The sequence below is a fragment of the Bombina bombina genome, chromosome 11 (assembly GCF_027579735.1).
Source record: "Bombina bombina isolate aBomBom1 chromosome 11, aBomBom1.pri, whole genome shotgun sequence".
NCBI lineage: Eukaryota > Metazoa > Chordata > Amphibia > Anura > Bombinatoridae > Bombina > Bombina bombina.
In genome coordinates, this window is record NC_069509.1 from 53,980,689 (window position 1) to 54,000,046 (window position 19,358).

Here is a 19,358-nt window from a genome sequence, read left to right on the forward strand (position 1 = left end):
TTATTTTGGGGGCATATTTAACGTAATTGTGCTAAGCGCAAAGTGAAACCGCAAACGCTCACAGGAGCATTAACCAGCCACTTGTATTGTAATGGCTGGTTATTTACATTCGCCTGTAAACTGGCAAATTTGCTCCTTTATGGGCGCACGTTAATATAGCGCTCCACTCGTAATCTAGACCATAGAGTTCCATGATAAACAAAATGATGACTGTATATAGTGATGTTTCATTTTTTAGTATTTAATCATTTTTTACAGGTAAAGTGCCATTATAATTCGTTAGAGGATGTCATTTTAAGACTAGTTACCCTACACTTCTATGTGTTTAATGCCCCCCCCCCAAACAAAGGGGTTAAACACATAGTTAAACTTTCACTTTGGAGCCACAGAGCAATGCTGGTCCGAGCAGAAACTGTGTTAACCTAATCAGCAGCGCTAGTTGCACAACCTACCTCTGTAACTAGTGCTGCTGATTAGATCAGCGCCAGTTTCTGCTCAGGACCAGCAGTGCTCTGCAGGTCATGAGCAGTACTTTTACTACACAGGGGTTAAACACATAAAGTTATAGGGTCACTAGTAGTCTGTAGTCTTAAAATTACAGAGTATAATAGACATTTCAATGCTGAGTTTAATTTCCCTTTAATTATAGTCTACCTATTACTATCTAAATGCTTTTTGTGCCAGGTTCCATAGAATAATATTGTTATCATTGAGTCCCATACTGTGCACTTGCTGATTGTAGGATCTGCTGTGTAATAAAGACACAAGGCAGCCCTAAGTTCCTTTTTTCTGTCTCTCTTTATGCCTCACCCAAGTAGACTTGTGGCACTTATCTTGCTGAAATGTTAATTTGACATTTATTTATACAAAAGTGTATCTTTTTGTTCTGATAAATAGAAAGCAAAGTATTCATCTGCCCTGCAAGTTAAAAAAAAGACAAGTTTGGGTGTTCCTGAGCTATACAATTTAATTTGCATTTGCTAAATAATTAGCTACATAAGAAACCAATAAAAAAAAGCCAGTTGTATCTCTCCTGGCCAGTGAGTTTATGCTTCTTACAACCAGGGTGAGTGAGGTTGCTGCACTCTGCACTGACTGCGTAAGTATCACGTGATGCGTACAGATAATCACTGCCAGCTTGTCAAGCATTAATCTAATGTCAAAGCTCCAAGCCACACCCACTCATCCCTATTGGTGCTCTGTGATGTTTGCCTTATATGGCCTGCCACTGCCACAGCACAGCTTCCCATTGGCCAGAAGCTTAGTCTCTTTGATGACCTAACTACACAAACAAACCAGAGGATTGTGGGGATTGTAGTTTATGGCTGGTTGTCATTCTTAGGTGCCTATGACAAGCATTTGATATAAGCAATATACTATTTTATTTTCACTTTTCTAATCTCCTGTGAATCATATGTTCCTGGAATATATGCTTATGCCAAATAAATTGTCTTAAAGGGACATAAACCCCCAAAATTTTCTTTCATCAATCAGGTAGAGCATGCAATTTTAAATAGCTTTCCAATGTACTTCTATAATCAAGAAAACAAAACAAATTAGGTTTGGAAGGATACCTAGGTAGGCTCAGGAGCTGCTGATTGTGGGCTGCACAGTTATGCCTCATGTTATTGGCTCATCTGGTGTTCAGCTAGCTCTGAGTAGTGCATTGTTGCTTCTTCAACAAAGGATACCAAGAGAACAAAGCAAATTAGAAAGTTGTTTAAAATTCTATACCGTCTAACTGAATCACGAAAGAAAATTTTTGAGTTTCATGTCCCTTTAATCTTTTACAATCTCCCAGTTATTCTATGTAATGTATCAACTCTTGTTTCTTTAGAATCACACTTTTTAAAAAAAAAAACTTTTTATGAACTTGTCAGCCCTTCATTTCGTTCATGGTCGCATTTCTTTTGCTGTGAAACGTATTCATATTTTGCTTATACTTTCTCTGCTGTTCATCAGTGCAGCTTTTCAAAAGTTTAACAATCAAATCCAAAATAACGGATTTTAAAGAAAAAACAAAAAAACAATCAGGTTAAAAGAACATAAAAAGATTTAGCCAAAAAAAAGATTATGCAATGAAAACCTTTGAGAACAACAGACTACCAATCAAATCTGTTAGAGTCCAATACACCCCCATTAGCAAGTAAATGACCAGTCTGAGTATGTGCTCCTGAAGTTCAGGACTACGATTCCCAGCATACCCTGCTCCCTCCCCTTCCCTCCCCTTCTGGGTTGCAGCTCCTGGATGGGTAGCTGTGCAAGGAGGCAGCGAGTCTGATGTGTGTGTTTAGAAATGAAATATACACATCTACATGTGAGTGCATACAGAACTATATATAATATATATATGTGTGTGTGTATATATATATATATATATATATATATGTCTCCATATCTAGATAGCTTTTTACCTTTTATTTGTGTGTTGTATGTGTGTGTACATATCTATATTACGTATTGTTTTTTTAATAATATGATGTCATATTAGTGCGTGTATTTTGTAGTATTACTTATACACAATCGCATTTATATAATTATGCATGTGAGTGTGTCTAAATAAAACAATTTGTATTGTAATAAGAATTTGTGTTACATACATTTCTACGTATAAATTGAATATACATATACTTGTATGTTTATGTCTGCTTATTCCCTTGTGTATTAGAGATATATACAGCCTCCTGCACACAATTATATACGCACACAGTGTGTGTTTATGCTGTGTTACCTGCCTATATGAGCATCTTTATCTTTTATAGGTATATCTGCCAGTTGTATGTTTATGTCTGCATATTCCCTTGTGTATTAGAGATATATACAGCATCCTGCACACAATTATATATGCACCCAGTGTGTGTTTATGCTGTGTTACCTGCCTATATGAGCATCTTTATCTTTTATAGGTATATCTGCCAGTTGTATGTTTCTATCTGCATATTCCCTTGTGTATTAGAGATATATACAGCCTCCTGCACACAATTATATACGCACACTGTGTGTGTTTATGCTGTGTTACCTACCTATATGAGCATCTTTATCTTTTATAGGTATATATGCCAGTTGTATGTTTCTATCTGCATATTCCCTTGTGTATTAGAGATATATGCAGCCTCCTGCACACAATTATATATGCACACAGTGTGTGTTTATGCTGTGTTACCTGCCTATATGAGCATCTTTAGCTTTTATAGGTATATCTGCCAGTTGCAGAACTTTATGTGTCTCTCTCTGTTCCAGGAAGAACGCTGCGCTTAAATTAATCCATTGGTGTTACAGACAGAGAAGCGAGTCACGGCTCTTACAATGTCAGGGGACATGGAGCAACTAAAACATCAGCTACTGGTGTCTCAGTTTGTCTTGACTGCTGGATGCGCAACTGACCAGGCGGAGCAACTTCTGCGTGCAGCTCACTGGCAATATGAGGTGGGGGCCATTTACATTTTACATCCTGATTTCTCGTCCCTTTTTTACTCTCACCATATTGTCTCTGTATATTCCACATATGTCACTTTCTCTTTTTGCTTCTAGTCAGAGTGGTCCCGAAACATAACCCCAGGGCCGTCTTTAATACTGACTGTACCCTGGGCAAAAATTTTCTTGGGCCCCCCCCTACCCCATGCAATTTCGCTCTCTCCACCCCAACATCCCAAAAACAATTAAATCAATTTTATTTTTATTTTTTAATTATTAGCCCAGCCGTGGATCATCCACTGCTGGGCTAATCATTTAAAAAAAATGAAATAAATTGCAATATGTGAAACTGGACCTAAGCAGTACTAATAAGTAAATAAATATATAAATTCATCCACTGTGGATTAATTTAATATTCTTTTGAATGTGATTCTGGTGTGAGGTTAGCTGGTTAGGGCAGCCAACAGGAGCAAAGCAAGGTAAAGACTGTGGAGGAAGCATGAAGGTGCAGACAAATATAAGTTTACTGACTAGAACAGCAGAACTACTATGGGAAGCGGAGACAGAGAGAAAATAAAAACTATAAAAATAAACCTTACATTAATGTGTGAAGTATCAGCATGGCACTATACATCAGCCACAGCAGCACATGTCACTTCTCTGCTAGGAACAAGTTCCCTCTCACCCTGCACTAGACAATGCTGCATGGGGAGGGGCGTGTGTGCACTCACTTATTCTTCCCACTGACACCTTTCTACAAAGCACTGTTCCCCTTACAAACTTCACTTAGTTGATCTTAGAGCCATAGAAGAAAGAGCAGGGCTAAGGGGACCAGCAGAATGGATGCTGTCTGTCCAAGGCTGCATGGATACAGTGTGAGATGAGTCACACAGCCTCAAGACTGAAGAGAGCAGTGTATGCAACTGCACAGATGCTCAAAGCCTCACGTGCCTGCAGCTCCAGCTTTCTGCTGCATGCGCCTACAGTCAGCCCTACCCAGAAACAATCGCCACCACCAGAGCAGTTACCTGGTAACAGTGGTAACCCCAGTAGGACCTTTTCTGATGCAGTGTGAATGGCTGGATGCCGAATTAGGGCTTTGCATTCAGTGCTGCACAGTGCACATCTAAAACAGCACATGGCAATAGCTTGGCATGTCACATGACACCGGCACGGTCTGGCACAGTTTTAAAAAAAATAAAAAAAAATATATATATATATATAAGCAGAGTACTTTTGACTGTGACAGTATTAGGACCGAATGTGTGTGTTCCCCATGTCACATCAACAATCTGGTATAAACCATAAAAAAAAAAAAGTAAAAAAAAAAATTTTTTTTTTTTTTTTTTTTTTTTTTAGGATTCTTGATTGGGCCCCTCAACAGAGACTGGGCCCTGGGCAGCTGCCCCTTTTGCCCTGTGTTAAAGACGGTCCTGCATAACCCTTCCTTTGTTTATTAGAGTGACAGTAAACAAAGATACTAAGATAGAGTAACACTCTTAGGTACAGCTATGTGTTTTTACAGCTGGCACATATGCAGAGGCACTCCTAAAATGCACGTGCACACCATCTGTAAAATGGGGATATATGTTAATTATTTATTTTGCCCCCTTTTCATTTTATTTAGCTCTGAATTCTCAGAATTGCACCCTGCTGACTTCTCAATGCCAATTCTCCTACATAACTGTCACTAATTGGCTTTAGCTGTTAACAAGTGAAAAACAATGCACTTTATAATAAAAAATATGACTGTGGCTAGCCTTGTTGTCTGCAGACTCAACCCTGAATTGGCTCCTCCGAATGAGGCTAGAGGTGGGTGGAGTTTTGCTATTGAAAAACAATTGCAGCTAACAAGATGTTAATTTAAAGAAAAAAATGTTTAGACTTGGCTGATAAGTTATTCTATAGCAACACAACAGAAATGTCTTGTAATTAAAAGGTGTTTACTGTCCCTTTAAGTACAAGCATTTGGGGCGCCTGTACCCATAATTGTTGCTTTACTGATGGTATCATTGTTTTTTATACAAAAAGAAAACAGATTTATTTCTTATGCTGAAGCTGTATATAAAACAACATCAATGTAAGTATATTAACTGATGCAGTTGTTTTTCTTTATTGGTTAAAGGGACATGAAACCCAAACATTTTCTTTCATGATTCAAATAGAGCATACATGTGTAAACAAGTTTGCTTCCTTCTTTTGATATCCTTTTTGTGAAGGAGCAGCATTGCACTACTGGGAGCTAGCTGAACACATTAGTAAGCCAAATACAATAGGCATATATGTGCAGCCACCAATCAGCAGCTACCTCCCAGCTCCTAAGCCTACCTAGGTACACTTTTCAACAATGGAAACCAAGAGAACAAAGCAAAATAGATAAAATAAGTAAATTGGAAAGTTATTTATTTATGTGCTCTATCTGAATTACCAAAGATATTTTTTTTTGTTTCATGTCCCTTTAAAGGGACAGTAAAGTCAAAAATAAAATGTCATGATTCAGATGCTTTCCAATTTACTTTTGTTATCTAATGTGCTTCATCCTCTTGGTATTCTTTGTTGAAAAGCATACCTAGGCAGGCTTATGAGCAGCAAAGCACTACTGGGAGCTAGTTGCTGATTGGTGGCTGCACATATATGCCTCTTGTCACTGGCTCACCTGACGTGGTCAACTAGCTCCCAGTAGTGCATTGCTGCTCCTTTATCAATGATACCAAGAGAATGAAGCAAATTTGTTAATATAAGTAAATTGGAAAGTTGTTTACAATTGTATGTTCTTTTTAAACCTTTGGGTTCCATGTCCCTTTAATATACTTTTCTTTTTTCATTAGAATACATATTTATTTTCCCTTCTGTCGCCTCTCTCATTATTACATTAAATCCCTCATTGTGCAGTTCTGATTGGTGTATTCCCCTTCACAGACAGCACTCAGTGCCTTCTTCCAGGAGACCAACCATCCCTACATCCCTCACCACCAGATGGTAAGTGGTACCCACCAAGTAATTGCTCTGGGAATACTGAAGGGGTAGTGTAAATGGAGGGCAATATAAGCTCAGCCTCTGCCTGAATTTCATCCTCTTTGGCTGGTTCTTTTAGCAAGTTTAAACTTGCATTTTAGACAATCAGTGCTGATTCATAAATAACTCCACGGGAGTGAGCACAATTTTTATCTATATGATACACATGAACTAGCGCTGTCTAGTTGTGAAAACGGTCAAAATGCACTGAGATAAGAGGCGGCCTGCAAGGGCTTATATATTAGCATATGCGCCTTCCTAGGTTTAGCTTTTAACAAAGAATACCAAGTGAAAATATAACATGTTGGATTACATATAGCAAATCAACGTTGCAATATACAGTACTTTTCTTATTTATTTTGTCCTCTTTTCCTGTAATCTAATTCTGAATGTCTTTGTTTTTCTGTTAAAAAAAGTGCAGACATTTAAACAACTAATATAATTTAATGTAAAAGAGGGCATTTGAAAATGTTTCACATTATTTAAAATAATGTGCATTCCTGTTCTGAATAGATTAAAGTTTTCTTGTCAGGATCTCCTAGTCATGTTCCTCTCAATCTATAGAGGTGTGGGACTTTTGTCTTTTGTATCCAGTGAGCATTAATAGAAAGTATTCAGCAAAAATAGCTCTATTAGGTAATGAAAACAGCTTTTACCTTTTTTCGCCAGGAAAATATTTTCAACACATTTAAAATGTTGCTCCCTCATATACTTTATAGAACATGCTTGTTGAGCAAAATATAATTTTAAAGGGACTTGAAACCCAAAAAATTTCTTTCATGATTTAGGTAGAACATACCATTTTAAACAACTTTCCAATTTACTTCTATTATCAAATTTGCTTAATTCCCTTGGTATCATTTGTTGAAGGAGCAGCAATGCACTACTGGTTTGTAACTGAATACATGGGTGAGCCAATGACAGTCGGTATATATATGCAGTCACCAATCAGCAGCTAGAAGGCTAATATGGTGTCGATAGTATAATAGTACAATATATACTAGCTTCAAAGAAGTGATATGTCAATATGCTGCGTGCTATAGGAAATACAAGTTAGGTTATAAATTATATATATAGGACTCATACAGAGAATACGATCGATAATTGGAGTTTATTAAATAACATAATATAGATTATACCATGAATAAAATAATGACACCGGTGTCTAATCAATAAAATACAATCTTATACAATACTATAAAATGGCTAAAATTTAGCACCAAATGATACAAGGACTAATAACCTTATTAAAATGATTATATGACCGGAGAATACATTGCTTCCATTGAGTGTATTATATACAGTAATGTTGATCTTAAATCTAATATATCGTTAGGAATCAATTCTGTAATCCTCAGAAATCTATGATGTTAATTTTCAGGATGTATCAAAATGTTCATCAAATGTTGTAACTTATAATTGATACTTGGTTTATATGGCTCAAGTATATGGTTTGCTAAATTCCAGCGTGAAGTATTGCATATATGGCGTACATTTAAGTAATGGATAACAGTGATAACATGCGATTCTATTGCACTGGATAGGAATAGTCTTGGGCTAATTAGCCCAAAAGTACCTGCGTTTTCAGGTGAATAGTAGTTCCGTGTCTCTTTAGAAAAAATACTCACAGGTTCTATGCGTTTCGGCTGGGAGCCTTTTTCAAGATCATCTTGAAAAAGGCTCCCAGCCGAAACGCATAGAACCTGAGCACTCAATAACGGGATTACAGGGAGAGCAGAGAAACACATTGCTCTGCTAAACCAGAGGTTGATTAAGAACAATCCACTGCAAAAACCGGACACTGTAATGAGCACTCCAAGGAGAAAACGGAGGCTGAGAAGTAAGCACTTCACCCGGTAACTTGCAGACCGTCATACAGGTCTTATTAAGGAGGAACAGACATCAGCACTAGAAGCCTGTAAGGCACATCAGATTGGAAACCGGAGACATTCCGGGATAACACCGCAGTGCACTGTGAGTATTTTTTCTGAAGAGACACGGAACTACTATTCACCTAAAAACGCAGGTACTTTTGGGCTAATTAGCCGAAGACTATTCCTACCCAGCGCAATAGAATTGCATGTTATCAATGTTATCCATTACTTAAATGTATGCCATATATTCTATACTTCACGCTGGAATTTAGCAAACCATATACTTGATTCATATAAACCAGGTATCAATTATAAGTTACAACATTTGATGAACATTTTGATACATCCTGAAAATTAACATCATAGATTTCTGAGGACTACAGAATTGATTCCTAACAATATATTAGATTTAAGATCAACATTACTGTATATAATACACTCAATGGAAGCAATGTATTCTCCGGTCATATAATCATTTTAATAAGTTTATTAGTCCTTGTATCGTTTGGTGCTATATTTTAGCCATTTTATAGTATTGTATAAGATTGTATTTTTTTTGATTAGACACCGGTGTCATTATTTTAATCATGGTATAATCCATATTATGTTATTTAATAAACTCCAATTATCGATCGTATTCTCTGTATGAGTCCTATATATATAATTTATAACCTAACTTGTATTTCCTATAACACGCAGCATATTGACATATCACTTCTTTGAAGCTAGTATATATTGTACTATTATATTATCGACACCATATTAGCCTTTTATTTTGTCCGAGTTTCAAATCAGTTATAGACCTTTATAAGGTATATGCTAATAATTATATATTTATTTTTTGGGAATCAGCATTCATTTGCGCCACCTTTGGTATTTTTTGATAATTTACAACTGTTGTTTTAGGAATAAACGTTTTCGAGGTGTGCAGTATTCCCTTTTGCCCAGGACAGATATATCACATTATTTAGCTTGAATCAGCAGCTAGAACCTAGGTTCTTTGCTGCTCCTGAACTCAGATAGATAAACCTTTCAGCAAAGGATAACAAGAGAAGGAAGCAAATTAAATAATAGAAGTAAATTTGGAAGTTTTGTATAATTGTATGCTCTGTCTAAATTATGAAATACAATTTTTGGGTTTCATATCCCTTTAAACAGACACAAAAACAGTATTTTTTATTGTTTGTAAAATGGAGGTTCCTTTGCTGACGGAAAAAAAAGTATTCATATTTTTAAGGCAGCACTCTGTCCACCAATAATACAAAGGGAATTCTGCTTATTAGCCAATCTGACCTTAGCATCCAATTGTACATAGACTTACACTTAGGGGCCGATTTTTTATTGTGCGGGCTGACATGATCTGCTGTAGCTGATCATGTCCGCCGCACATCGATAAATGCCGACAGCTTTTCTCGTAAAATGCTTGTGCAATGCCGCCCCCTGCACATTCACGGCCAATCAGCTGCTAGCAGGGGATGTCAATGATTGCTGTCCGCCACCTCAGACGTGGCAGACGAGTTAAGGAGCAGCGGTCTTAAGACCGCTGCTTCTTAACTTCAGTTTCAGGAGAACCTGAAACTACTGGGGTTGATTGCAGCATCCGCTGCTTGATAAATCTGCCCCATAGTATTAGCTTAAAAAAAGATTTTTATATATATATATATATATATATATATAGTCTGAGGAAGGGGATACTTTGTCCCAAAACGTCACTTACTTTTCACAGTAAAAGTTGTTTGGAAAAGCTTTGTTTATTGTATGTACAGTCAGGCCCGGCGCTTGCATAATGGCAAACTTGGCAACCGCCTTAGTGCGACCCAGCAGTGGGGCGCAAAATTGAAGAGCGAGCAGTGTTTTGTTTTTTGTTTTTTAAAAAAATGTTTACATTTTATCAGCGGCGAATCTTCCAGGGCCCCAAAGGTCGCATAAACTAATCCATTTGCGGCCACCGGACCCTGGAGATCCACCACTTAGGAGGGCCCAGCTGGCTGCAGCACAGTTTCCCAAACTTTCCCTAAGGTAAGGTGCCAGACCAGCAGTGTGCCATTCCGGTATAAGCTTCGCCTCCTCCTCCAGCTCTACCATAACGCGCGCGCTCTGTCACCCACCCACCACCAGTCATCTTCCCTGCTATCACCTTGCAGGGCTGCAGGGTGAGTTGTAATCCTGTTATTTGCATACATGACATTAGTTAGATTGCATGCTGGATTAACACAGATGGGTATCTTTGTAAACTGTCTATATGAAAAAAGAAGCTGACTCATTACGGCTTTCAGAAGACATTTTTATGGCCAATTGGCCATCACAAGGGCCATGACAATTACTGTCACACTGATGTTGTTGGCAGGGACGCTGTGTCACTGAGCACTAAATTCCAAACTTTCCTTCCTCTCATTGTGTCTGACAATCAAAAGATCTGCGGGAACATGTTTATGTTTATAAAGAATGCACAGTGGGGGAGTAGTATATTATTGCATAGTATTAAACACTGGTTATGATTTTATGCGCTCATGTACTGAAACAAATATTTTTATATAGAAATTTAAATAGTTGTTGCCAACTTAATATTATTTGTTATATATTGTCACCTCTGTGATGGTATATGAGTTGCTTATCCGAAAATTTGAAAAACTTTGAAAATATTTGAAAGCTGTCTAAATACAAATTAAAATACAATGAATAAAACTGAATGAAACATGAATAAAAAATATGTTAAAAATACAAATATTCCCTAATTCTGAAATAACTAATCAAATCCCCTTATTCCTAAAAGAGATATGTGTTAAACCATCTATGATTTAAAAAAGTCCATATATATAAAATAATAGCAGCCAATAGATCTGGAATTTGATACTTTAGGATTGTACTGGGATTTGAGAAAATTGGTCTTTTACAGTTCTATGTAACAGTACCTTAGGTGTTAATGACAGAAGATATTTATAAGTTCCGTGAATAGTCCTGAGTTTGTAGGAGATAATGTTCAATTGAACCGCAGAAAAGCAAAAAATATTTTGATTGCAGTGCCACTGTAGTGCCGCCTGGTCGCAGCCAGCAATCCCACTGGTCCCGGCTCAGATATGGTTACATGAAATGAAAGAAAAGACAGGCGCACAAGGCACGATTCAAGTCTAGGGTTTTATTATACTAGTGAAACACACGGTTAAAAACACTTACTAGATAAAAGTTAAAAGTCAGCATTGAGAGCATATGCTCGTTAGGATTATCGCAGCTCCTGCAGCACCAGGGAGATAGTTGGTCCTTCTCCTCTCCGTTTACAACAAGACTAAGTGGGCGGCGGTGTTCCGGATCCTGTCACCCCAGTCTTAGTAACGCTAGTGCTGAACAGTATTCTTTAACTACTTTGCAGGAAAGCAGTTAAAGAATACTGTTCAGCACTAGCGTTACTAAGACTGGGGTGACAGGATCCGGAACACCGCCGCCCACTTAGTCTTGTTGTAAACGGAGAGGAGAAGGACCAACTATCTCCCTGGTGCTGCAGGAGCTGCGATAATCCTAACGAGCATATGCTCTCAATGCTGACTTTTAACTTTTATCTAGTAAGTGTTTTTAACCGTGTGTTTCACTAGTATAATAAAACCCTACACTTGAATCGTGCCTTGTGCCACTGTCTTTTCTTTCATTTCATATTGCATAGTATTAGTGAGCATTTCTTTGGATAGATTGCCTGCCTGCCTGTCCTTAATCCCTGGCACTGGGTGCAATAGTAATTACTTGCAGTTAGAGAGTTCTCAGGGTAACAATGTATCTGAAGGGGTACTTGCTATGTAAAAAACTTGGTACTACACTATTTTTTAAGATGAGTTTATTATTACAATCACACATGCCAGAAAAGATAGTATTTATGCTCTTATTTAACTGCTGATAACCTAATAACTATACAGAAGTATTCGTAAGAGGACAGAAGTGCCCTAGAGCATTAGTCAGGAAAGGAATATGTGGCTCTGGCTAATGAATGAACTAGACCAGAGTGTGGCAGCACCACACCCTGCTCTTCCAGCTGCCGAAGCTCCCTCTGAGCTTGGAAACTCTTGTACAGGCACGCAAGCAGAGTGCGGGACTCGTGCGCGCAACATGTCGCAGGGGCATATGCCATCGCATGCTGGTGCTGGCCTGCACTGAGTGACCATGCTGGCTGAGTGACAAGATGTCCAGCTTCCTTCATATCGGTCTAAACATCATCAGTTATGCTTTACAACATACAGTAACCCCACACACATCGGTTATACTTTACTCCAAAGTATGGGGTAAAGTATAACCTAAGCTTACATTCCTGCTTTATAAATACAGATACCAAGAGAATGAAGTAAAATTGATAATAGGAGTAAATTAGAAAGTTGCTTAAAATGTCATGCTCTAAAAAAATTGGGTTTTATATCCCTTTAACTAGCAATGGGATGGTATGTAATGGGGGGGGCGTCAAAATATATCTTCGCCTGTGTGGCCAAAAATCCTAGCACCGGCCCTGTGTACAGTATATATATATATATATATATATATATATATATATATATATATATATATAGATATATATATATATATATAGATATATTATTATTTATTTATTTTTTATGCAAAAAAAAACAAAAAACATTGCAAGTTTAAACGGTGCCCTTTGATATGCATGATAGAAAAGTTAAGTGTTTACTGTTGGGAGCCAAATACAAGCGTGCACAAGCCACAAGAAGCATAGGAAGATAATTTAGTGAAAGAAAGCAGGAGTAAAGGAAATAGAGGGTGAAGGAGAGAACAGAGATTGTGAGGGAGAATAAGAGAAGGAAATATTCACTTGGGATAGATGGGAATAAAACGAGACGTGAGGGCATAAGATATTTATTAAGAGTGACACTTTCTTCTTTTGATAGATGGGAACTCCTGCCAATACTCCGGCCACCCCCCCAAACTTCCCGGATGCCTTGGCCATGTTTTCCAGACTGAAGGCCTCAGAAAGTGGCTACCTCTCCTCATTGGCTACGTCGCCTCCTCTTCAGCAAACTGGTGCCAGCGGTCACTTCTCCCAGGATCCTCAAGGGCAGCAGATAAGCACAGTGCTGCCTAGTTCTGGGGTGATGTATTGTTCTCACCAAGGCAGTGGCACGGACCATAACCCTACTGCAGAGGCAGAGAGATGAGGAGTGTCACCGAAGGGGGAGGAAACAGGGTAGCGCATAGACTTTAATTGAAGGATTAAACTTCCAAAGTTCTGCAGAGTATTTCTCCATTGAGTCTGCAGAGTATCTCACAATAGCAATAAAACAATGGCAGAGATTTATTCTGCAGGTTTTTCTCCTTATTACCTCACACTTCTGCAGACCATAGCACCTATGATCAGTGGTCCCCTTTAAGAGTATTGATCGCACACTAACGTGCGCTACATGCCTGCTTGCAGAGTGTTGCATCTTTCAGCAGTACCTCATGACGTTCTGTGTTCTGACACAGGCCTACCCAGACCTCACAACATCTTAAATAGTTCTGCTCTACTGATATCCCTGATGTCTTTTAACACTGAGATACGCAATCACACTGTAAATGTCTCTACTGGTTTTTAACATCAGCACAAATAAATATTGTGGACTGTAACGTTTTTACACAGCACAACCATATTATGTAGCACAAAAGGATTTCATTTAAAACTAATTTCATATGGATGCTCTGAACTATCCTATTTTTTGTTAACTTTTCTACGCTGGTTTTGGAACAATTTTATGGATAGTTTTTTATATTCTTCTTAATTTTTTGGGGGTTACAAGTCATGGCTTTTAAGAAATGCGTAAGAGAAACTCAAATGTCTGGGACTGATAATGCAAGTTAACAAAAATTAAGGGGGACATTTTTTTTTTTTTTCATTTTTTTTTTTTTAAATCTTATACAATTGTGTTTGATGCTTCCAAGGTAATTGAGGTTCCAGATTTATTGATAAACTGTACATGGGAGAATCAAATAAAAAGTCTCTAATTACAGGATGAAAAAAAATCAAGCATTTGTTTAGATACCCGTAGACAATGGTGATACATGCTGGCTCGTGATTGGATATATCCATAGCAACAAGAATGTGATGTATTGTCATGGAGTAGCATGTGTGAGATTGTGCAGTGTGTGATAGTCGTGATCGGCATGTTTGGCTCTGTGTACGGGTATTGGATGATTGTGGTGTGTAGTCTTATGTTTAGACACATTTGTGCTGATATTTGCGGTTTTGTCCTCGCTCAGCCTCCCACTCAGTTCCCGAGTATCAGCTCTGTGTTGTCTGATGGTTGTGGTAGAATTATGGGAGTCTCTGTAGCAGATGGCACATGGAGAAGATTGCGTGAGGTCTTGGCCGAGGTAGACCCTGCAGAGAGACAAAACCATTATATTTGTTTTCTGTGCGCCCTCAATTGTATTAATAACCTCTTTCCTTGCCCCAGACCATCTGACAATCCTACTACTCTTTACTCCTGCCCTGCAGATACTTGTTTCTTCCCCACAAACGTGCTTTCCAGGTTCAGCATTTATAGACCTCCAGATGGGCAAGGTTTTCTGTAGATCACTACATTTACCTTAATGAATTTGTGACTGGGGATGGATATCACAAAATCCAATGTGTTGGAGGTCTTATAAAACTGGAGTTGGGAAGCTCAGTCACAACTCACAAATGAATGTTCCCTGTCAATCATCTTTTGTAAACATGTTAACAGTTAACTATGACTCATGGGCAGCACTTTCTGTCCATTATGGGTAATGCAAACATCTTTTGATTGCTCTCTTCAATTTTATATCTAATGCAAAAGGGCTACGCACTATACTGGAGCATTATAAATAAATCATTACAATAAAAGCATCTTTCTTCTCTCCCTTCCCCACAGTAGATTTCTTATATCTCTTTCTCTGCTAAGAGCGCCTCATTCCATGTACATCATTTCTAAAAAGTCCACATTATGCTGGAGTCTTGGTACTTTCCTCAGTTCCCGGTTATACTCACTTGTAATGGGTGATTTAGTCCTTGGAGTGGATGTGGCAGAACGGGCTCTTTGTAACACAATCCTGGAAGGTGGCTGTGGAGTCATTGTCACTATAGAAAACATTTTTGTCAGTGCTTTATTGAGGGGCATTGGAGTATTGTACTACACTTCTAAGATGACTCTTACCTGAAGAGTCCCGTTCATGAAAAGGATTTTTATCCAGGCGCCCCTTGTACATCAAACCATCAATACCAATCAGGTCAACCTCGCTCTGAGAGAAATAGGAGAAATAGGACAGAATTAATTAAAGTCTCCTAGATTCAATGAGACTGGAATAGTCTCTTCAAATTCACAAGTCCTTAGGTTGTTCCTCAGTACCCATTCATTAAATAATAATGGTGAGAGAGATTTAATGAATATACAAACACATCCACTGCTCCACAAGTCTCCTGTGAGTTATATCGACAGGGGAAGAGTGACTACAGTTTCCATCCTGCTGCGGTGGCACAAACCATAGCAGAGAGACTAACTTCTATGATTAAATTCCAATATTTGGCGCGAAATGCGTTAGAAGTTATTTGGATTACTCCCATGCATGCATTACATTCAAAAATTCAATTAAAAAAAGTCAAATTTTTACACAATTTCCTTTGAGCACAATTTATTTACTGTTCAGCTTTAATAAACTTTGTTGCACTGAAAAATGCTTGGAAAGATTCAACAAACAATTCTAGTCTTTTTGAAACTAGGTGACTGTTACTCAGCCAGAGACAATTAAACATTTAAACTGAGAAACACACATCACCTGGCAGAATGCATCTGTAACTATATAGATACAGGTATGTATCAGATACGTAGGTGAACACTAACACAGAGATATATATATAGTGCTGATTACAAACCTACATTTACTGGTTCAGATTGCACTAATCAATCTACATATTACAAACAGCCACACTACTGTCCACAGGGAAATTTACTAACACAATATACAAGATTTATGCCAACTGTATGAATAAATAACATAAGACACACATCACAATCAAAACAAAACTCATATTAATACATAATAGCATGTAAAACATTATAGCTATATACAGCAGACACTGTGTGGAAACACATACTTACTAACACACACCACTTTACCCACACAGTGACAACTACATAAATATTTGCAAACACCACAAAAGACAAATACTCTGTACATGCAAAATCACAGTAGGTCAAGGGTTTGACACTGCACAGATACTTAGAATGACCTATCCATAAGCAGAAACTGTAACAGATATACAGTACCCCACTCAACCTCAGACCAATGAGCAATGTTACACAGATGGGCACTTAATGTTAAAATGCTAAGCTGAGCATCTCCCCTTGTATGTGTACACCCACATTTTTGTACTGGATCTGGGAAGGGTCTCCATAAGGGTACACTGTGGTGAGGTTTTGTGTACGTGTTGTCTTCTTGTGGTGTGAACAGGAGGTGTGGGGCCGAGGGACCTCTGAGTACCGGAACTCTACGTCGACCTCTTCAGAGGCATCCCTATGACAAAAAGGGAGTTTGTCATTATGAGACAAGACTGTTCAAAGGGAGGCCTCTATTTAAGTGCAGACTGTATGTAGAGAAGTCATCACAGATAAATATGTTAGAAGACAGATTGGTACTGTGACTGAAATGCATCAAGTGAGAAGCAGGTAGTGTGCTAGAGATGTATGAGGAGATAGGCCAGGACTGTGAGAAAAATGCACGAGGAGAGAGGCCAGGAGTGTGAGAGAAATGCGTGAGGAGAGAGGCCAGGAGTGTGAGAGAAATGCATGAGGAGAGAGGCCAGATTGTGAGAGAAATGCATGAGGAGAGAGGCCAGGAGTGTGAGAGAAATGCATGTGGAGAGAGGCCAGAAGTGTGAGAGAAATGCATGAGGAGAGAGGCCAGGAGTGTGAGAGAAATGCATGTGGAGAGAGGCCAGGAGTGTGAGAGAAATGCATAAGGAGAGAGGCCAGCAGTGTGAGAGAAATGCATGAGGAGAGACTTCAGTAGTGTGAGAGAAATGCATGAGGAGAGAGGCCAGTAGTGTGAGAGAAATGCATGAGGAGAGACGCCAGTAGTGTGAGAGAAATGCATGAGGAGAGAGGCCAGTAGTGTGAGAGAAATGCATGAGGAGAGAGGCCAATAGTGTGAGATAAATGCATGAGGAGAGACGCCAGTAGTGTGAGAGAAATGCATGAGGAGAGAGGCCAGGAGTGTGAGAGAAATGCATGAGGAGAGAGGCCAGGAGTGTGAGAGAAATGCATGTGGAGAGAGGCCAGGAGTGTGAGAGAAATGCACAAGGAGAGACGCCAGTAGAGTGAGAGAAATGCATGAGGAGAGATGCCAGTAGTATGAGAGAAATGCATAAGGAGATAGTGACCAGGAGTGTGAGAGAAATGCATGAGGAGAGAGGCCAGTAGTGTGAGAGAAATGCATAAGGAGATAGTGACCAGGAGTGTGAGAGAAATGCATGAGAGAGAGAGGCCAATAGTGTAAGTGAAATGCATGAGGAGATAGTGACCAGTAATGTGAGAGAAATGCATGAGGAGATAGTGACCAGTAATGTGAGAGAAATGCATGAGAGATAGGCCAGTAGTATGAGAAAATGCATGAGGAGATAGGCCAGTAGTGCAAGAGAAATACATGAGGAGAGAGGCCAGTAGTGTGAGAGAAATACATGAGGAGAGAGGCCAGTAGTGTGAGAGAAATGCATGAGGAGAGAGGCCATTAGTGTGAGAGAAATGCATAAGGAGAGAGGCCAGTAGTGTGAGAGAAATGCATGAGGAGAGAGGCCAGTAGTGTGAGAGAAATGCATGAGGAGAGACGCCAGTAGTGTGAGAGAAATGCATGAGGAGAGACGCAAGTAGTGTGAGAGAAATGCATAAGGAGAAAGGCCAGTAGTGTGAGAGAAATGCATTGAGGAGATAGGCCAGTAGTATGAGAGGAATGCATGAGGAGAGAGGCCAGTAGTGTGAGAGAAATGCATGAGGAGAGACACCAGTAAAGTGAGAGAAATGCATAAGGAGAGACTTCAGTAGTGTGAGAGAAATGCACAAGGAGATAGGCCAGTAGTGTGAGAGAAATGCATGAGGAGAGAGGCCAGTAGTGTGAGAGAAATGCATGAGGAGAGACAACAGTAAAGTGAGAGAAATGCATAAGGAGAGACTTCAGTAGTGTGAGAGAAATGCACAAGGAGATAGGCCAGTAGTGTGAGAGAAATGCATGAGGAGAGACGCCAGTAGTGTGAGAGAAATGCATGAGGAGAGACGCCAGTAGTGAGAGAGAAATGCATGAGGAGAGACGCCAGTAGTGTGAGAGAAATGCATGAGGAGAGACGCCAGTAGTGTGAGAGAAATGCATAAGGAGATAGGCCAGTAGTGTGAGAGAAATGCATGAGGAGAGACGCCAGTAGTGTGAGAGAAATGCATGAGGAGATAGGCCAGTAGTGTGAGAGAAATGCATGAGGAGATAGGCCAGTAGTGTGAGAGAAATGCATAAGGAGATAGGCCAGTAGTGTGAGAGAAATGCATGAGGAGAGAGGCCAGTAGTGTGAGAGAAATGCATGAGGAGAGACGCAAGTAGTGTGAGAGAAATGCATGAGGAGAGACGTCAGTAGTGTGAGAGAAATGCATGAGGAGAGACGCCAGTAGTGTGAGAGAAATGCATGAGGAGATAGGCCAGTAGTGTGAGAGAAATGCATGAGGAGAGACGCCAGTAGTGTGAGAGAAATGCATGAGGAGAGACGCCAGTAGTGTGAGAGAAATGCATGAGGAGAGACGCCAGTAGTGAGAGAGAAATGCATGAGGAGAGACGCCAGTAGTGTGAGAGAAATGCATGAGGAGAGACGCCAGTAGTGTGAGAGAAATGCATGAGGAGATAGGCCAGTAGTGTGAGAGAAAAGCATGAGGAGATAGGCCAGTAGTGTGAGAGAAATGCATAAGGAGATAGGCCAGTAGTGTGAGAGAAATGCATGAGGAGAGAGGCCAGTAGTGTGAGAGAAATGCATGAGGAGAGACGCAAGTAGTGTGAGAGAAATGCATGAGGAGAGACGTCAGTAGTGTGAGAGAA

At 39.3% G+C, this 19,358-nt stretch overlaps 2 protein-coding genes across 3 annotated transcripts in view; one reads left to right on the top strand and one right to left on the bottom strand.

Moving 5' to 3' along the window:
- Window positions 1–2,186: 2,186 nt before the first annotated feature.
- UBALD1 (UBA like domain containing 1) lies at window positions 2,187–13,924 on the top strand. 2 transcript variants are annotated; one of them, XM_053695129.1, is made up of 4 exons: window positions 2,187–2,317; window positions 3,241–3,426; window positions 6,334–6,393; window positions 13,187–13,924. In XM_053695129.1, exons 2-4 carry the CDS (start codon window positions 3,307–3,309, stop codon window positions 13,451–13,453), a joined length of 447 nt encoding a protein of 148 aa, XP_053551104.1. In that variant the 5' UTR covers window positions 2,187–2,317; window positions 3,241–3,306; the 3' UTR covers window positions 13,454–13,924. The 2 variants fall into 2 exon arrangements, with proteins under 2 accessions (XP_053551104.1, XP_053551103.1); XM_053695128.1 differs by having other exon boundaries at window positions 2,223–2,317; window positions 3,280–3,426.
- A 290-nt stretch (window positions 13,925–14,214) lies between these two features.
- Window positions 14,215–19,358, bottom strand: part of C11H16orf96 (chromosome 11 C16orf96 homolog) — a 66,970-nt gene continuing 61,826 nt past the window's right edge. The window contains exons 13-16 of the mRNA XM_053694195.1: window positions 16,655–16,805; window positions 15,449–15,533; window positions 15,283–15,372; window positions 14,215–14,652 (exon numbers count right to left, since the gene is read on the bottom strand). Coding sequence (XP_053550170.1) covers window positions 14,540–14,652; window positions 15,283–15,372; window positions 15,449–15,533; window positions 16,655–16,805 — 439 coding nt within the window. The 3' untranslated portion in view covers window positions 14,215–14,539. The remainder of the gene's footprint in view (window positions 14,653–15,282; window positions 15,373–15,448; window positions 15,534–16,654; window positions 16,806–19,358) is intronic.